This window comes from Pituophis catenifer, unplaced genomic scaffold, assembly GCF_029215685.1.
Source record: "Pituophis catenifer annectens isolate HBS135680 unplaced genomic scaffold, rPitCat1.0.hap2 SCAF_7, whole genome shotgun sequence".
Taxonomy (NCBI): domain Eukaryota; kingdom Metazoa; phylum Chordata; class Lepidosauria; order Squamata; family Colubridae; genus Pituophis; species Pituophis catenifer.
The window spans coordinates 67,493,630-67,507,599 of record NW_027256887.1 but is presented as its reverse complement, the minus strand read 5'-3'; the positions used below and the strand labels follow the sequence as shown (position 1 = coordinate 67,507,599).

At 39.2% G+C, this 13,970-nt stretch overlaps 1 protein-coding gene across 1 annotated transcript; it reads right to left on the bottom strand.

Moving 5' to 3' along the window:
• Nucleotides 1-418: 418 nt before the first annotated feature.
• CKAP4 (cytoskeleton associated protein 4) lies at nt 419-6,399 on the bottom strand. The gene is made up of 2 exons (XM_070947588.1): nt 5,839-6,399; nt 419-3,150 (listed from the first exon to the last, which is right to left on the bottom strand). The coding sequence occupies exons 1-2, from the start codon at nt 6,214-6,216 to the stop codon at nt 1,825-1,827; spliced, it is 1,704 nt and encodes a 567-aa protein (XP_070803689.1). The 5' UTR covers nt 6,217-6,399; the 3' UTR covers nt 419-1,824.
• Nucleotides 6,400-13,970: the final 7,571 nt, after the last annotated feature.

Here is a 13,970-nt window from a genome sequence, read left to right as displayed (position 1 = left end):
ATAATTTAGCTCAATGTGTGAACTGCCTTGAACTGATTTTCTATATTTCATTCATCCTTTTACTAGCTAACTAATCCATCCCACAACTAGATGTACTGTGAATATAAAAAATACTTTATATTCTAATATAATATTGTATTATATTTATTTTCTCAGAATAATAAATCTGCAGAAAAGATTAATGCAACCTATTCTTGTATTATAAAAATGTTACTGCTTTGGGTCTAACTGTATGTAATGCCGCTTTGCAGACAAATAACGTAAAAAATGGTGAGTAGCAATAGATGCATGAATCCCAACTGAGTCCATGACAGTTTCAATAGTAGCAGCTATTTATTAAGCAAAACTTAAGGACTCAAAGAAACTAATAATATAACTTATGTAATTACTCTGTTTTCCTCAAAACTAGAAAAAATGGTTGACTACAACCAGAATAAGTATTTATTCAAATTACACATACCAAGGAAATTATTTCACAGCCAACTACAGTCATTCAAGATTCACAAAAAAGACAATAAAAGCACTCCCGAAAAATAATGACTTGATCTCAATACAAGGCATAGTTCTGGTTTTTAAGGCATTGTATCTCTACAGAAGCAGTTACTAAATACACTGCTTATGTTATAAATGGCTACTGCACACCTTGTCTGCTTCTCCTCCTGAGGATTACCTGTTGCCTCTACTACTGATGCTACGAACATTCTTTGTACAGTTGTCTTCTGTTTATCTTTCTCAACAATTATGTATAAATCAACAGAACAATCAGGGCCATATTTTCTAAAGAAGATAAACAAGAATCTACCCAACTGTAAAACTCAGTGGTTCTGTAAAATGAACATTATGAATATCTCTTCTTTGAAGAATTACTCAAATCCAAAGGTAGTTTTTAATGTATTGGACTTTTTAAATAATCAATCTTAAATCTAATTTTGTTTCATCCACGTCAATAATAGGAAGACTGTAAGGCACTTAAGACTGGATGTCACTGTTGCATCTTGTTATATCACAAGGAAAATGTTAAATGCAGTAAACAATTCTGTTTTTATTGCCCTTTGTTCTTTGTGGGGGGAGGTATGTTCCATGTTTACCTCCCCCCCCCCCGTTTTCATTTCCCTACCTTGACTCCATACATCTATGCATCAATGAATTAGGACAGAAACGATAAATGCAAATTCAGTTGATATCACAGTAAACTGTCCCAAAAGTAGGCACTACTATAATGGCAAAGTTCTATCCAATACTGCCAATGTTTACTGCTTCTGGACACATCAAAAGCACCTTTAGTTTTGTTGTGGAATGGCTATGTTGATAAGCATGGATTATAGAAGAATCCAATCTCAAATGTGATTATTCCATACGATAATTTTCATATGAATACTCTTATTATATATAATAACAGCCCTTTGTGTATTTTAATTAATACATAGAACCTTCTATGATTGGCTGCTTTATTTCAATGGTAGAAGACTGATGTATGCAATATAATGCATACATACATTTGTTTTCAAAGGAGTGGGACTGCTTTTGAGCATGATGTTGCCCTCATGTTTGTTAAATTAAAAGGACAATGACCATCATAATTTGCTTCTTGGGTCACACCCTTGCCCAGTGTACTACAGATTAAGCTGCAGAAACAAATTAATTTGTCCTAGCAATTAAAATAGTAGAAATTACAGGACCTACCTAACTGGATTGTTTTAACATTTTTTCCAGAGATATCAATAGCTCAATTTCCATTCCACAAACTTCCCCAACAACAAAACTCCTTTGGACTAAGAAAACAATTTCTTTTTTTGTACTTCAGAGTTAAAACATGCTCAATACTCAAACCATTTCATGGATATCTTCCATTTTAACAAACAACCTGTCCAAGTCATTCCTTATGTCATCTAAGGAATCCTTCATTGTCTGCACATTGTTCTCATTGGTTTCGATTTTCACTGAGTAAGCAACTAAACTGTCAACTGCTGTCCTAAGCATTTTTACGTCCGATTCTACCTGACCAAGAGAAACTCGCACATCATCAACAGAATCTTTAACAGAAGAGAGTTCTGCCTTATTATCTCCAGACTGCCCTACATTCACTGAAGACTTTTCCTGGTCCAGCAAAGCAAGAACTTGTTTCTGGATATGATCAAGTGCATCAGCATTATTTGGTAGATCATTCAGACTTCTCCTTAGTTCATCAACATCACCGAAGATTGAGAGCTGTGCTTCCCCAAGACTCCTCACAGTATCGGTCAATGATCGTATATCATTTTCTATAGTACTCTGGACAGAACCTAGACCTTCTTCTAACGCAGCTAGCTTAGTGTCATATTTGAAAATAGAAGGTTCTATTCCTTCTGTGTTCTGTGCAAATGATGATGTCGGAGCTTGAACATTCTCTTCTATGGACCTGAGCCTGGATTCCAATTCTTTATTGCTCTTCTGCAGACTTTCTATGTCATCTTTGGAGAATGCATAGCTACCTTGTATATCATCAGAAGACTTGATGTGCATCAAGCCATCACTGAGTTTCTTCAGCTCCAATGGAAGATGAGAAAGATATTCTTCTGCTTTAAGGACTTTCTCTTCTAAAGTCTGTAATGAAAGGTGCTCTGTATCAGCTACTTCTTTAAACTTCTCGTGTTCCTGCTTGAGATTGACAAGTGCTTTAACTTCAGACAAAACATCAGATTCCATCAAATCTATGGTACTTTGCAAGGTTTCTATAGTCTTCGCTTTGGCTTTCAAGGATCTCTGCATCTCATCAACGGTGTCTTTCAAGACCTGAAGGTCATGTTTGTATGTTTCTGTTTCACCAAGTGAAGCCACCTTTTTTTTAACTTCATTGATTTCGTCTTGGCTCTGTTTCTGGATATGTGTGAATTCAGCAATATTATCGTTTATAGATCTTGTGAGCTCTGTCAGCCTTTCTTCCACAGTGTTTTCTAATGACGTGAAGTCTCTTTCTCTGGCATCTTTTACAACATGAATACCATCAGACAAATCTTTAAGGATTTCATTTTGTAGTTTCTGGAGAACTTCACCAATGCGACTGATTTCACTCTCCCCTTGTCTAACAGTTTTCTCGGTGATCTCTTGTTTTTGCTGAGCATTTTTCAATGTCAATTCAAAGCCACCAAAAGCAGACTGTAAAGACTGCATCTACAAAAGAAATTGAAAGATAGAAATAAATTAAGGTTAGCATAGTGAAATGGATCATGTTCTACATAGGAAGGTCAGTAACTAAGACATCGGACAACATGATACATCAAAATAAATGACATACATACATACATACATACATACATATATATATATATAATATAAGATGGTTTAGTGATCTGATTAAAAGCTTTAATAGCTTTAGACTTGTGACATTATTTGTATTCCTGCCAGACTTGTATTCTTTTATAACAACCAACTTCCATTATCAAAGATTTTGATGAAAATAAAAAGCAATAGAAGAATAAAAAACTGCCTTTTTTGAAATGGAGTCTAAAATGTTCATAATCCGATTTTGTACCAATAGATAGATTTTGTACTGTAGATTCACATGGAATATGCATGAAAGATACATGTTACAGTACAGTGAAAGTATTTCAACATTAGGATTACCAGATCTGGGCTGAAAAACCATAACCACCTCTAGATGGCAGCACAGGGACACAGGAAACTAACTTTTCCTTCTATTTGCTGGTTGTCCATATTATTAGATATGGTATCTCTTTAATTATGCAACGATTGCATTTGTAATTTCAACAATTGCTACATCTATGTACTCAGGATGATTTTCTGTTGCAAAATATAAATATTACCAAACCACACAATCTTATTTTCCAAGTAATTGCAAAGCATAGTTTTAATTTGTTTTTAATTTAATTTAATTTAATTTCATTCAATAACCAAGGTGGCTTATACTGTAATATTGTGGCCAATGTCTTTCCTTTATTAAAGGGTGGCGTCGGCCAAACAGTGTCGACTGGCGACCCCCAGGGGGAGAGCCTTCTCTGTGGGGGCACCTGCCCTATGGAATGATTCCCGACCTTCTGCCGCGCCCTCAAAACGCTTTTGTTTCAGCAGGCAAGACTGGCCTAAATGTAATTTTAATGGGTTGTTTTATGTTATTTTAGTTTCGGCCAAATTATTTAATATTTTTAATTTGCTTTTAACTTTTATATTTGTGGGTTTTATCTTGGCTGTACACCGCCCTGAGTCCTTCGGGAGAAGGGCGGTATAGAAATTTAAATTTAAAAAAAAAAAGAGCAATGGGATATGCTACAGACTTCCCTGTTGTAAGGCTTTGAATGCCATTCTGGCCTCTAGTAAGACATTAGTTCAACATTATTATGGCTGATATCAATTATAAACATATTGCTTTGTAGGAGATATAGAAGGTAAATACAATCACATTCACTTTCACAGCCAATATAAACCCATACTGTACCGAAAATTTGGCCCATGTCTGTATTTTGCCTGCGTGGGAGTGTATACTTTTCCTTTAACCATGAAGCTATGCTCTCCTCCTCCCAAAACTACAATTCCTAGTGGCTTTTGAGCAGAAGTTTAGAAGCCAATTACTGTAAATCCAGCACCTCAAAAGAATCACTGCCTTAGATTACTTAAAGATGAAACTTTACTGAACAGAGCAATCTGTGGTCCACAAACTTCCTCTATAGCTTTGCTGCGCAATCTGCAATTTGTTCATAGAAATCTTGGAGAGTTCCTCTTAAAAAAAAAAAGTTAAATGTGTATTTAATTAAAATAAATATCCATATAGTTAAGAGTAAATTCATATTCTAATCCACTTTACACTAAAGGGGCCACTCCCGAGTTAATGGATTTCAATTTCCTGTAATCTCCACTCAATAAAGCTAAGTATTGGAATTGGTCCAATAACTCCCAAGGGCACCATTTTGGGAAAAGGGGAATAAGCATTCAATTATCTTATTAAGGCATCCTCACCCAGCTGAAAGTACTTACTGCAAACACTGCAACTTTAACTTTTGTTGTCAAGATTCAAGTAAGTGTTATGGCTCAGAAAAACTTAGGCCATGTTGGGTTAGTTCACAAGACTTCTTTGACTGCAACTCTGAGGGAAATTCCCAAAGGCTCTGAGAAAACTTGTATATTTTTTTACTATACGATTTTCTACTTGCAAACAGGAAAAACTAGAAAATCCAGTGACACCCCCACCCCCCACCCCCCTCTGCACGAACCTCTTAAGTCCACTATCTCTCGCCCTCGGCCATACTGTCTGGCAAAGACTAAAAAAAAAAAACATTCCAAATGATCAGAAAACAATCCATTGTTAATCCTTAATAGTTGTTTTTCTTTCCCCGAGGACTTCAACTTTATTGCCTGGCTATTCTCTGCAACGCCATGCTGCGCATTGCTCGCGGCGCATGGACCGCACGTGCTAAAACGTGGCTTGCAAAAAAAAAATGCTCCTTGGGAGGAAAATCTGTTTTTTTTTTTTTTTGACCGGGCAAAAGCAAATGCCGCCACTCTCAACCCCAATAACAAGAAGGAGCCCATCATTAAGCCTTCTCCACTTTCCTCCGCGGAAAGATAAAACATTCAAGTGCAACCCGCTTGGAGATGCAAAGCCTTCCTCTTCTGCGCTTTGCTTCAGGCGAGCAAATTTGGCGGCGTTTCAAGCAAGGCGAAATATCGCCGCACTGCTCGGAGCAATTAAATCAAAAAAACAAAAATAAAACGGGGGCAAATGATGGGTGGCTTCCGACTTTCCACTCCCCACATACACGCTCCTTCTCGGCGGCCTTGAAAGGGCTGCCCTCGGCCTTCCCCGGGCAAGAAATATTTCTTTCTTTATTAGCCTCCCCAACTAACCTTTTGCACGGCGCCTTCCAAGGAACTGGCCAGCTCTTCCCGCTGCTTGGCGAAGCTTTCCTGCCTCAGGCTGATCTGGTTGACTTCCCCCAGAAGGTGATGGACGTAGTAGCCCGAGGCCGCAGCGGCTGCCAAGAAAGTCACGGACAGGAGAAAGTTCAGGATGGCGCCGCAGCTGCAGGACGAGGCAGCTTTGCCCCCGCCAGACGGCGGAGAGCCCCCTTTGCTGCTTTTGGAGTGGGCCGGGGGCGGCGGCGGCGGCGGCGGCGATTGCTTCTTCGCCACGTCATCGGGTTGGTTGGAATGGGCCCCCTTTTCGGAAGAAGCGGGGTTGCCGCTGTTCTTGCCGCTCCTTTGTTTGGCCGCCGAGGATGACATGCTAAACTGAGCTGAGGCGCCCTTGTACTCTGAAGGCGTCGGAGCGAGATGGGAGGCTTCACTGAGGCGCGCTTGGAAGGCCCGCGCGAGAAGGAAAGCGGCTGGAGCTGGGAGAAGGGTCTGCTACTCCATTCAATTTCGGCACGGAGAGACGGGAGGGGAAGGCACGGAATTCAGGCGGGCTTCATCTCCGCCCTGCCCAACGGCGAGCGCCGCCTCCCGAGTTCCATAACGCAAGGGTGGGAAGGGTGACTGCCACGCACACCGATCGAGGGAGGAAAAGGATGGCCCGGGAGCGCAGAGAGAAATGCGGGGGGGGAGAAGGTGCATTTCCTGCGCCCGGTACTTTGGCAAAAGTTTGCTTCGAACTCGGGCAAAATGATGTGGAATCGCCTGCCCCCCCCACCCCCACCCCCAAAAAAACCTCATCTAAGTTTCTGGAGTTACAAATATGTTGGTCTTTCCAGCCTCTTTGTTGCCTTGAGCGCAGCCGCTTCGATGTTTATTTGGAGAAAACCCTTCAAATCCAAGAATGTTGAACTTAAATTATATTTAGGGGAGAACCTAAAAAAGAGGTCCTGGGAGAGTTTAGGAAGTTGAGGATCAACACGGGGCCTGCAGGGTAGATGAACTAACAGGGATTATTTCGTGTAGTCAGAGATTAGACCTGTGTTAAAATTTGGCCCAAATGATTGCTTCTTTTGTTCTTGTTTGTTTAAATGTTGCTTTTAATTATTTCTTTTAAGAGGAATAAAATGAATATATTTAATACTAGACTTGCAGGCTACAGGCCTTTCCCCATTCATACCTAGTCATTTTTTTTTTTGTCATAAAATTTACTATTTTGCTAATGAATCCTGCTTCTTCTTCAAGTCACTTTCTTCCCTCTCAGATAAACCCAACACATTTTCTACACCTTGAAGTTGTCCTTGAACCCTGTTGGAATAAGGCAGAAAATGCTATCAACTCCAGAACAGTTAAGAATGTCTTGAGCCTTTCTTATTTGTGAGCTGGGGATAAAATGAAAGTAATGTCAAGGAGCCTCGACAAAAAAAGTGTGGGTTTTGTGCTGTGATTAGGTGCAATTTGGGAAAAAGATTCAGCAGGGATAGTCACTTGGGAGATTTTTGCTAAACTGAATGTACAGTACTCTTAGTTGGAAAAGAAATCCTGTTAATTTCTGTGGTGTGATCTGCTAGTCCAATTCATGAGTTTTAAGAGAAAAGCCCCCCACCTTTTGTAGAAGGGGGGGGAGACATCATATATGAAATATGTGCAGGCAAATTGTCTTCCTGAACCTGTAGTCTTTGTGTGTCTGCATGTAACACTATTTCACAGGGCTACAGTTTAAACATTCTTGGTCATAGGAATAATGATACTCTATAAAGGGATGTGGTGGCTCAGTGGCTAAGACGCTGAGCTTGTCGATCGAAAGGTGGTTCAGTGGTTCAAATCCCTAGTGCTGCGTTAACGGGGTGAGCTCCAGTGGTGGGTTGTCCTGGTTCGGATCGGTTCTATAGAACCGGTAGTAAAACTGGCAGGAGGCTCCGCCCACAGACCCCGATGTCATCAGGAAGATTCTGTGTGCACGGCCCCGTTGCAAACCAGTAGTAAAGTAGAACTCATCCCTGGTGAGCTCCCCTTACTTGTCGCAGCTTCTGCCAACCTAGCAGTTCGAAAGCACGTAAAAAATGCAAGTAGAAAATTAGGGACCACTTTGGTGGGAAGGTAAGTGTTCCGTGTGCCTTTGGCGTTTAGTCATGCTGGCCACATGACCACAGAGACATCTGTGGACAGCGCTGGCTCTTTGTCTTTGAAACGGAAATGAGCACTGCCCCCTAGAGTCGGGAACGACTAGCACATATGTCTGAGGGGAACCTTTACCTTTTATAATGGGAAAGTGCCACATTCCAAATTGTAGTCACTCATAAAGGCCAGATTTCAGCAAAACTTTATTAATTTAGAGAAGGTCAGATCTAAAGAAGCTTCAGATCTATACTAGAGCCAAACTGACACCTCTGCCACCAATCAGGTTGATGCCAATGTTGGGTGCTTTCTATTTGCTAGGTTCAAACGCCCTCCTGCACTGAGGGCATAGTTTTGTGCACACAGGATGGTAAGGCTCTGTTCATACAAAATCTTGTTATTCCAGCAGGAAGCAACTGGAATTTTTTGCAATGAATCTGCCTAGTGATGCAATTGATTTTATTACTGGAAAGTTAGATCTACTTCCCACTCAAACCTGAAGCTGTATACAATAATGCCTTCAGATATTTTCCATTTGTATCCTAATGTTTTACTACTGCTTCTTCCACTTTTTTCAGAAAAAAAGTTGTAGGGAAGGAAAAGATAACACAGCTGCACAATCGCTTTTTGACCGGAGTGCTAGGAATTTTTCATGCAGAAGCAATTGAGCCTTTAATAATATCAAACAAAAACAATTCATAGAATGAAGGAGGGTTTCTGTGAGATGCTGAGAGTGATACACAGCAATTGTACAATGAAAAAAAACTAAGCATTTTTGTAATTCTTAAAACTTTTTCCACATATAAAGTTTTTTAAAGGAGGGATAAGAATTTGATCCAGCTGCAAACTGCAGAAGTGTAATTATAATACTATTGTCATTGCACTCTTTAAGTAGTAACTTTGCTACAAAAGGAAAAAAAGGCCAATGTTGCACTATTTCAGATTGCTTTGGCTATAGGTGAATATAGATGTTTCTTTAAATACTTCTTTTTTTCTAAAAGCAGAATATGTTGAGTGTTCGATGGAAAAATAGTCTTTGCTACTAAAATGCAAACATCTCATGTAGTTCCCTCCGCCTCCCATTTCTCAGCTGACCAATTTATTTCTGACTTTGGACCTGTTTCCCATTTTCAGACAACTGTATTCATGTAATGGTTTCCATTGCCATAGATAACTAATTTTAAATTACCTTGCTCAAATAGACTGGCCTGCATAAGAAAATGAAATATATGACATACTCAATTCAGATATTATTGAAGGATAAAGATTGTAAATGCAAAGTTAAAGGCTGTACCCAGTGCTAAAGAGAGAAAGACATAATGCTACCTGATCTGCAGTGCAACCATTTAGGTGGGAACCAGTGGTGAAATCCAATTTTTTTTACTACCAGTTCTGTGGGTGTGGCTTGGTGGGCGTGGCAGGGGAAGGATACTGCAAAATCTTCATTCCCACCCCATTCCAGGGGAAGAATACTGCAAAATCCCCATTCTCTCCCCACTCCTGGGGGAAGGATATTGCAAAATCTCCATTCCCACCCCACACTGGGGCCAGCCAGAGGTGGTATCTGCCAGTTCTCCAAATTACTCAAAATTTCCGCTACCGGTTCTCCAGAACCTGTCAGAACCTGCTGGATTTCACCCCTGGTGGGAACTGAATAGTTCCAAAATATGTCTTTGTTCCTGGGGCCCAGGTATAGTAGCCTTAATACAGATGAGCCTCTGAATAATTGTCCATTTATTTATTGAGAAGTAAATCCCACTGAGTTGGATCAAACTTATTCTCAGGTAGATAGAGGTATACAGAATTAGAAAGCTTAGTTTCCAGTGAAGTAGTCTAGCTCAAAGTTCTCCAACTTTCCAACTTTGTGGACTGGTGGGAGGGAGAGAGGATGATTCCAACTGGCAAGCCGCATTCATGCAAATGGAGCGCACATGCATGCGCTTGCCTACTACTTGTGCATGTGGAGGTGCACACACACACCCTCATCCACTGTTTCCGTGGCCCAGTTGCAAACAGCTCACAGCCCAGAGGTTGGGGATCCCTAATCTAGATGACAACCTTAGCCCTTAAGTGTTTGGGGGAAAAAATGCATTTTTAGAACTACTCTAGATTAGTAGTAAGGGGATGTTGGAAGATTATCTTCTCCACCCTTCTCAGCAGTTTCTGAAAGGAGATGTTTACATGGTGTAAATTCCAACTTCATCTTTATAATCTTATAAACCAAATAGGTCTGGTAAAGTTTTTAGATAAGTGAAAAGACATGGCACCAGCCTAGCATTTGGAAATGGATTCAAGTAATCCCCATGAATTGTGGTTGACCTTGGTAAGGGCAGAATTTAAAAAAAAACCCTGAACATAAACATGAAAAATGTATTACTTAGATAATATTTACAGACTTTTATTTTGATCAAGGACTATAACTTCCAAGTTTGAATTCTAATTCCTAACTTCCCATTTGCTGTTAGTGTACTGTTACATGGAACTGGATGCATCTGCAAAAGAGTAATTATCCAGCAGAGTCTAGATCAGGGGTGTCAAACTCATGTCCTCACGGTGGTGTCACATGACGTATCATGACTTTTTCCCCCTTTGCCAAATCAGGCGTGGACATGGCCAGCGAGTGATGCATCGGGCCCACAGGCCGTGAGTTTGACAGCCTTTCATTGGTGTATTCCTGGTGGAATACACGAATGAAAGCAAAATCTACAGGCAGTCCTCAACTTACAACAGTTTGTTTAGTGACCATTCAAAGTTACAATGGCGCTGAAAAAGTGACTTATGACCATTTCTCACATGACTGTTGCAGCATGGTCACGTGATCAAAATTTGGGTGCTTGGCAACTGACACGTGACAGATGCAGTGTCCCAAGGTCATGGCTTCACCTTTTGTGACTACCTGACAAGTCAATGGGGAAGCCAGATTCAGTTAATAATCATGTTACTAACTTAACAGCAGTTATTCACTTAACAACTGTGGAAACAAAGGTGGTAAAATGGTGCAAAACTCACTTAACTATTTTGCTTAGCAACTGAAATTTTGGGCTCATTATGGTCATAAGTCAAGGTCTACATGTACATATCTCCCTTTGGACAAAGGTCTTTGAGCTGTACTGTTTGAGTTGGATAGGGAGTGTTTAACACTTGTTGCCGAACTATTTATATATTATGGACATTAATAAAATTAGCAATGATCTAGACTCTGCTGGATAATTACTCTTTTGCAGATGCATCCAATTCCATGTAACGGTACATTAACAGCAAATGGGAAGTTAGAAATTAGAATTCGAAACTTGGAAATCATAGTCCTTAATCAAAATAAAAGTCTGTAAATATTATCTAAGTAATACATTTTTCACAGAAGTACTCCAAGTTTATGTTCAGGTTTTTTTTTTAATTCTGCCCTTACAAGTTTTATTCCATATGAGCTTTATTGGATCTGCATAACTAGAACATCAACTTAGAAAAAATGTAATTGGATACTAGGGATCATTCTGGCAGGAGTAAAGGGGAGCTTAAAGGAGCAACAAGATCAAGACTCAAAAGCCACCACTTTCTCTTTTAGTAAAATGGCAGTTACTGGCCACAACATTGCCCTTGTTTTATGAATGCACTAATAACATCCTCTCAAATTTCCAAATGTACTCTTAAGCAAAAGAATTTCCTTCTGGCATATTTTTTATAAGTACAGTCCATTTCACTGAATTGTATGTTCTAGGGTGCCAGGACCATGTTAACAATACCCAGGAAAAGCTACTTGAGAACAGACTGCACATGTTGAGCAAGTCAACAGTAACCTTGTTTTGTCTTTGTGCTTAAACAGAGTGTATTTTTTTGGCAACCTGAGATTGACATTTCCTATGGGCCTTCCTTCAGTGATATTGCTTTTTTTCATCTGGATATTATGCCTTACTGCCCTATCTCCTCTCCAGAAATCAGCTATGTCAAAGAGAAAATGATGTATGCTATACAGACTGACTTACTCAGATAAGAAATGGAAATAAACAGCTCACTGACCAATGGCACTTAGATTGTATTTGCTCACCTTAGCAATCAAACCCAATTTCAAATTCTGACAGATAGTTATACAAATAAAAGCCGGGAAAAGGATAAACCAGCATTCCTAAATCAAGCGTTCAGCCTATATGTCCCAGAATCCCCAGGCAGCCTATTGTTCACATGTGGGAATTGTGAGAGTAATAGACATCAAACATTTGAAGCCAGACTGTGCACAGCTGGAAGAAACTAAAAATACTGGGAAACAGTATGCTGAAATAATTTTGTCAGCTGGTCAAAGATGCTTCCAATTATCTGCTGGTAGGATAACTAAAACAAATATGTTTTATATTTTATTTGTATTTATAGAACTAAACAAATCCCATATCTTTGTATTGTTAGTGGAACTTGGCAATCCTCCACAATTAGCTTCATTTTAAACATTTTCTGAATAATATATTGAAAAGATAACAAAAATCAGTTATGAATGTCTGATTAAAGTGAAATTTTGTGTGCTTCTGTTTCCTTCTCATTTTTATTATTGTTGCTATGATAAAATATTGTAAACAAGGATAACTATAGATCTGTAAGTAGGGTTGCCAACTACTTTTGCTGCTGGTGATCCTGCCTGCTGGCTTTAATAGATAAATAGCACTGAAAATGCAGTTAGAGGTACTGAGCCCTGCCAGGAGAAAAGCAGTTGACATTTAAGTACATATCCATCACACCTTTCACATTTAGCACCCAGGTTAAATTCATTCACTATATCTTTCTGCCTTGCAAGCCATAATTTCACTCACTTTGTATATTGATCTTTGTTCTTTAGACTTCTCATCACTTTTTCAGGAGCTTGTCAAATCTGCCCAATCAGGTTTCTTCACCTATTTGCTCTTCATGTATTGCAATCAAACTACATCCATTACTGTACACTATAATATGACAAAAACATCCCAATGTGTTTCTTTGGCACTCATGCATTTGGTCAATTCTCATTTTTTCAACCCAATCATCCTTGACCCTACCTATTTTATTCCACACCTATGTATCCCATTTCCACTGCATTTAAATTACGTTTCTTCTGCCATATCCAATTTTCACTTCTTTATAAAAGAAACATGATCTTACACACACCCTTAATTTTTTTTTTATCAAGCATTCATTCCGCACAATAGACTACATATAGTTGGCAACTGTCTATTGTAATATGTGAATTATATTTGCAGCCATGGCAATTTTTCTCTACCTGGAGAATGACTTTTCACTCTAGACTGAGCAATGATATTTCTTCAGCTTCTAAGAACTGGGTAAATAGATTTTGTATCAGTGTGTGGGTGTGTCTGTTTAAATAGTCATGGGGAAGAAGAAAATAATAATCACACCACTGTAGTATGGGAGTGTCTTGACTTTATAAAGCTGGAAAAAGTCTACCATCCTGCCCTCCTAACAGGTGGAGTCCCATATGATTCAGAGTTGGTTCTCCCAAGAAATGGGGTGGGTCAGTTTAGCAAATACAAATATGTACCTTAATCTCTTCATGATTTATTAACATTTAAAGCATTAACGGAAGAAACTGCAGCATACATTTTGAAATAGCTTGGCTATAATTTAAATTTAACATTGATTTTCAAAAATTAATCTTTTCAAGCCAATTTTTGGGGCTAAACTAATCTAATCCACTTCAAGGCAGATCATATTGTTGCTGTAAAAACTGATTTTGAAGAGAAATAGACTTTTATTATCTGCCATCAAGTTGTGTTTAACTCCTAGTGACCACGTAGATTTTTTTTTTAAATGACAATCTGTCCTTAACCTGATCCTTCAGGTCTTCTAATAGTGCACTCATCACTACCACATCAGAGTCTATTCAACTTACTGCTGGTCGTCATCTTCTCTTTCCTTCAACCTTTCCAACATTAGAGCCTTTTCCAGAAAGCTGAGTCTTCATGTATCCAAAGTAGGGCAATTTTGAGGTTAGTCAATTGTGCCTCCAATGAGAACTCTGTTAATGTGTTTAA